We start from the raw sequence: 6,516 nt of genomic DNA, 5'->3' as shown, positions 1-6,516 counted from the left end.
TGGATGAGTCAGTCCAGTTTCGACTTGTCAAACCTGTTTTTTTAATTTTTGCGCATGATCAATCGCCACGCGTCATCAATATTTTGAAATTTACGACAGCGTGGTAATTTTAACTGTTAGAATTCCCATGAGTTTTTCCTATGTGTGTCGGTTACAGAAACTTGTGTGACAGAAACCTATAAGTTTTTCAGTAAAAAAGTGAAATGGCATTTTAAGAGTATGGACTATCTTGAGTTTCCAATGAAATGATTCCTTGATTGTTGTGTTTGCCAGAGTTGTTGGAAAATATCCCGACTGTTTGTTTTCGTTTTGTGCTTTTGTGGCTACAGGTCACGCATGACTGACACCGAATACATTTAAATTTTTAACGCATGCTCAATGCGAAATGTGGAGGCTGCGAGCAGAGTCTACTTTTCTCTTCCCGAATTATCTAGGAAGATCGAAAGAGACTCTGCTCGCAGGGTAATGGCCTACATGGCCTACTACCTATTGAACCACAAGAATGTTTACCCATAGTTAATGCATGGAGATGGTTATGAAACTGGACGAGTTCCTTTGTTTCATGCTTTTGTCCGTATTTTTGGCCTTGACCCTGCACAAAACACACTTTTTTTCGAGAAGATAACCAATCAAATCCTTCGATTAAATTACGCACAACTAATTTGCGAACCCGTGCGACGAAAAAAACAAGAGATTGTGCAGGATCACGGTCAATTCAACATCGATTGCAACAACATCGTTCTCCCTTTTTGAAAGTTCTAAGGTTTCATAACCAGTCCCTCGGTTAACTATGGTTTACTATAGTTCATCTCACGTTTGAACTTCTCGAAGCAGAAAGGTCACACAAGAATGAGAAAGTGATCGGGGATCGAACAACTTGGTAAGGTGGAACACCTTTATTGACTATTGCTACGTCATAACACGTCACATCCAAGATGGCGCTCTCCAAGTCACGAAAGAGGCAACTTCAAAGTGCTCTTGTCACATTTGAACAGGGAACTGGACAAAATGGCAATTATTTTCGAATTCCTGGGGAAAAGTTGTCGTAATTTAGGGAAACTTTTTCTAGACCGCACTTTCCCTTTAACACAGCATTGCATAAAAAAAATAATGAATTTGACCTTGACGTTGTTCCCAATGGTCAAAAAGATTATTTTTAGAAGCGTGGCACTCAGTTCGCCAAACCGAATGTCATTAATGAATACATTTACATTCTTGACATTTAGCCCTTGGTAATCCCAAGTGACGTTTCCGCGTCTCTTTCTTAAGCACTCATTACATTCGTAAGCCATTTTATGGTGAAGAACGTTATAGTATTTTAACCGAAACGTTCATAAAAAGTTTTTTTTAGTCAGTGACAACAAATTTTTAATTCTTTTCATGAAGCTTTATTGCTTCAAGTTTCTCATTAAGGGGGTCAACCTGCAGAAATATGGATTGTGGGTTTCCAAGGATGCCATTAAGTCAAAAGCAATTCTAAGGCCAAGCAAAATGCTTACTCGGAGGGATATTTGAGCTAACATTTAACTAAATACCCGATATCATTTCAATCACGCGGTATTCCCTACATAGCGTTACAATAAAATCCTCTAAAAGCTCACAAATTAGTAAAACAATTGAGGCGTTTTTTTTTCATCCGATGGCAACCATATGACAATAATAATGTTGATCATCTGTAGCACGAGATTGCAGTTTGCACAAAAACTACGGAAACAAGATAAGAAAATGTATTGAAATTAGTCCTTATGATGCCGTAAGTTCGACTTTTGAAAAAGAGATGTTCAGGTTTTTTATGAATTAAACGTTTTAATACGGTTCCGATTTTTTGATTCATAAAAGGGTGTAATCGTTGAGTTTATTGGCATTTCTTTTTGGGGCTACTGCACTGTATGTCGTCGAGTGTTCTTGACATCATCGAAAAAGTCCATTGTGGCAGCGCAAATCTGTCGCGCACTGAGCAGGGTTTTCAAATTGAAAAAAAGTAGCAGGAGGAAATTGTAAAGTAGCCGGAGCACTATCTCATCGTGATGACAGCAGCCTGCAGATGAATCAACGGAATAACGAAATATTGCCATAAAGCGGCTTCCGTTGATATATTTCCTTTTACATACATGAAGTATTATCATAACAACGTCAGCGGTCTTGTTTCCTTTCTACTTCGATTCGCTGCAATTCGCAGTTTCGTGTCTGAATTTCAAAACACTTGCGCTGTGGAAGGCTTTTTTTGTTATGACTTCTTTCAGTCTTTTCTTGAAAATACATTTGGTGCAGTCAAGACCATAATGAGTAACATTTCACGAGAAAGACTGCCTTCTCATTCAACACGCGGATGCCGCTACAGCTACAGATACTGTGGTCATTTCAGCCTCGGCATATTGTTTTATCGTCACTTTCAGAACAGTGAACTGCAACAACACGTAATATTTGTTAACTCTTATTCCTAAAATTATTGTTACCTATTTCTCTTCGAGACTTCTCCGCACTTGACAGAAAAGACAACATCGTTTGCTGCCTCCGCTTCATGTTGCAACTTTCACGTGAGAACAAATCTGCTGCTGCGCCGATACATGCACGTTCAAATGAGAGTCCGTGAACACGAGCAGACTTTCCCGCTAAAAAAAGCTCTCGCTTCGAAGATCAAAAGGTATATGTAATAGCCGCACTGTTCATCGGTCCGCATTCATTTATTTCCTCGAAAAAATCAGATTATGATTTGGTGAAACAGAATTGTGTAGTTAGTAAAATTTGGAATACGAAAAGTACCCGACGCAAATGCTTGAAGTAGCCGGTGACTTGCGCCGGGCGCCGGCTAAATTTGAAAACCCTGACTGAGCTGTGAATAAAAAACACTTTCGTTGTATAAACAGTAAAGTACTTTCACTGAAGCTTAAACTGGGTAAAGTCACTTTGTTTAAGGTGGCTAAAACTTTTTTCAACACTTTCAAAGAGACTTTTCAATTAGATAGATTGACTTAACAAGCCTTTTTCAGGTAACGGCAATGTTATGGTACCATATAAAACACCAATTATTACCGAGCTCATTATTGTGCCCCAATAGGTTACCATAGCCAAAGAAAATCCATCTAAAAACACCCTATATTTTGTCTTAAGTTGCCTGTATCTCCAAAACGAACGCAGTGATCGGCATTTTTAAGTGATCGTCTGGCCAAGATGAAACTATCTGCAAAGTTTAAAAATTTCTGTTTAGCGGATTCAGGGCCATACTAAATTTTCCAATTTTTAAGTCTCTTGACAGTGTTTCAACTGGTTTGAGCAACCTCAAACGGCACCTAACCTTAAAAAGTTACTTTTCGAAACGTTAAATTTCAAGACCACAAAATGCTTAACGTTGCTTTTTTTATTGAAATTCCATTTAAATAAAAAAATGGAGTTAATAGAGGTTTTGCACGGCAGCCATGTTGCATGGCAGAAACAATGAAAATGTTCTGCATAAGAAAGAACATTTGTTCCCATAGGAAAAATAATCTATTGTTCCTGCCATGCAACATGGCTGTCGTGCAAAACCTCTATACGCCCTAAAACTAGCCGTCAAAATAACTGGCAGTTTGTTTGCTTTACTGTACTGTTGTAGCCCATTAAAAGTGAAATCTAGAGGAGAAAAATCAAAAAAATGTTTTGTGGTCCTGAAATAAATCTTGCAAAGTAAATTTTTGGCGCGAGGTGCATGTTAAGTTGGTAGTTCGTCAGCTTAAGAGCTGGTATCAATGGAAGTCGACGCTGTCCATTTACCTTCCTTCCTTCCTTCCTGTATCTGCTTCATTTCACGCCTTTCTCAAAGCATGAGAAAAAGTTGAAACAGTAGGCAGTAAATGCGAAACTAGGGTTTATGCTTAGCTGAAAACCGGCAAAAGTTGAGAATTGCATTTGTATTTCCTTAGGTGGTTTCAATGATGGTGCGACCCATCGAAATTTTGCCGAGATCGTTGAAGCAACCATTAAGTTTGAGGCTGAGCACGTGGAATGCGTGCGTGTGCTGCCCTACATTGAAAGTGGTGAAGTGGTGATTCGCTTGTACGTGTTTAGTGGTGATTATGGTGTACCAGAGAGTTTAAAGGCAGATGCCCAACGAAGTTTTTCAATGATGAATGTGAAACTAGACTGGCTAGATCTGTATAACAATGCAGATAATGTGCTGAATGGCACACCTCTTGGGATTCCTTCTGAATCCCACAGACTGAGTGGATCTCAAGTTGATGAAATCAGCGAGTTTATAAGCAAAAACCTACATCAGTTTGACAAACATCGCAACGTCACTTCCGTGCAGGCTTCTTTCAAATTCACGAATTCCCAGCAGACCAACACTCCGTGTATAACAATCTATGTTCTGGGAAAAGGTTTCATTCCCATTGGCGAATCCGAGTTTGAACCCTGTCTTGGACCTTATCCAGTAGACATTGTCAATGGATTTTGGTTTAGAACTGCACTCCCATGGAGGCCAAACCAGGCACAAAAACAGAACAATGTGGTCCGTCTGGGAGTAAGCATTGGCGTAGATGGTCAAGACGTTTCGGGGACATTAGGTGCCATTGTAAAGGACGAAGACACTGGTACCTTATACGCTCTTTCATGTGATCATGTGATGAAACATCAGTTGACAGGTGAAACAGTTTTATCAAGAACCGAGATTGTTCACCCTGGATTGAATGACCACTTAAACTATCTAAGGTACCACTTAAGTGAATACAGCAAGGTCATACACAGTCTGGCCGACACTGACAACCAGGAGGATAAGGTCACTGAAGTTGAAAACCTAGGAACACGCGATGAAATGTGGGAGAAGTTCAACGATCTGAAGGCATTGAAACAAGAGTGTTTAAAATGTAAGGTATTCTCAGAGGAGACACTGACGGATATAAATGAACACGAGAGTGCTTTAACAACGGGTTTCTCGGAACAACCAAGAGTTGTTGGTATTTACACAAAAGGCTTGCAAAGAAATGCTGAATGGATTGATGGTAAAGAGTATTTCATTGATGCTGCCATTGCAAAGTTGACTAAAGAGGAAGTGGAGCGGTTAACAGAACGTGGAACCATTAAGGTGGTTGACACTCGTGATCGTCCAAGCGGTAAATGCTGTTTAGCAAAAAGGGAAGGTAAACCAGCAAACCTGAGCAAGAGTGGCAGAACTACAGGGTACACAACAAATGGCGTCCTGGTAGAATCCCCATTGTTCCTGAAGCCTTCCGTCTGTAAAGAACGCGAGAGTCCATTCGTAGATGTTGAAAAGTATCAATACTTTTGTGAAGCATGTGCTCCAGTGCAGACAACTCAATATGAAACAGAATCAGGGAACTGCGTGGGTCTTCCTTGCGAAGTTTGCGGTAATCAGAGCTGGAATGTTCGGCGTGAGAAATCGTTGTGGTGGAAAAACTGCTTATGCATTGCGAAGAAAAGAGGTCTACCGTTTTCAACTGCAGGAGATTCCGGAGCGGTAGTCTTTGAGAAATGTGGTCCTTTCTTGCAAGGATTTGGACTAATTTTTGGTGAGCATGAAAATGCAGTTAAATCGTATGCCATAGCATCACCTTTAGCAATTGTTCTTCAAGCCCTTTCCAGAGAAATATCGGAAGATGAGCCTCGTGCCTTGAAGTTGGTATCAGACCTCAAGTAGAACTGATTTGAATTGCGTATGTGCGTCCAATTATTGCCAATTTTTTTGTTTTGTCGTTATTTCAAGATTTAAATGATGCTTACATTAGTAACGCTTATGATGTAGGTGAAAGGTCAATTCCGGCTTTTCAAACTCAAGGTAGACTGTTTTGAATTGTTTAACTGTATGGAGTCTTCGGAAAATTTCATATGACTGAAGTCCATGCAAAAATTTAGGGTCTTTCAAGGACTATCGTAGAGCTAGTGCCTACACTCCTGTGGTTTTTTTTTTGGGAGTCCTACAGCGCTGTACCATGTAGTTGCGGTGTGGAAAGAATAGTGAAGCTTCACGCCCTGTAGTTAGATCAGCTGGTAATTGTTAAAGAAGAAAAATTGCGAAAAATGATAGATTTAATTTAATTTGTGACTAAAACAACAAACTCTTCTGATTGCGAACACGCAATTGCTATTAATTAAACTTATAATCATTGGAGTGGTGAAACATTAAACCTTCATGCTTATGTCAGGTCGCATGTATTCATTTTCTTATTGAGGAGCCTTAGGAATTAAAATTGCCTAATGTCAGTTTGTTCATCTCTTGTATTTGAGTCTTACTTACTTGCTTGCTTGCTTGCTTACTTACTTTATTTATTTATACACGGTAAAATCTTCAGTATATTTATATTACAATAAAAGTTTCATTACAACTACAATTTACACTGTTTTACAAGATTGCCGTGTGGGAGCCCGACCAGCACCTACTATATAGTTGGTCAAATTCCCTTTTAAAGTATTCTAGGGATTCTGATTGTCGCAAGCTGATTGGCAAACTATTCCATAACAGTGCTCCGCTATAACAAAAAGCACGCTTGCCATAATTTGTGCGCGGCAAAGGCAACTCAAGTT

At 39.5% G+C, this 6,516-nt stretch overlaps 1 protein-coding gene across 1 annotated transcript in view; it reads left to right on the top strand.

Moving 5' to 3' along the window:
• The window catches only part of LOC138060229 (uncharacterized), a 63,323-nt gene extending 57,008 nt beyond the window's left edge, over positions 1 to 6,315 (top strand). The window contains exon 13 of the mRNA XM_068905965.1: positions 3,900 to 6,315. Coding sequence (XP_068762066.1) covers positions 3,900 to 5,632 — 1,733 coding nt within the window. The 3' untranslated portion in view covers positions 5,633 to 6,315. The remainder of the gene's footprint in view (positions 1 to 3,899) is intronic.
• The last annotated feature ends 201 nt before the right edge of the window (positions 6,316 to 6,516 follow it).

The sequence above is a fragment of the Montipora capricornis genome, chromosome 8 (genome assembly GCF_036669925.1).
Source record: "Montipora capricornis isolate CH-2021 chromosome 8, ASM3666992v2, whole genome shotgun sequence".
Lineage (NCBI taxonomy): Eukaryota > Metazoa > Cnidaria > Anthozoa > Scleractinia > Acroporidae > Montipora > Montipora capricornis.
The sequence above is the reverse complement of the archived record's forward strand: the minus strand, read 5'-3'. Positions and strand labels throughout refer to the sequence as shown.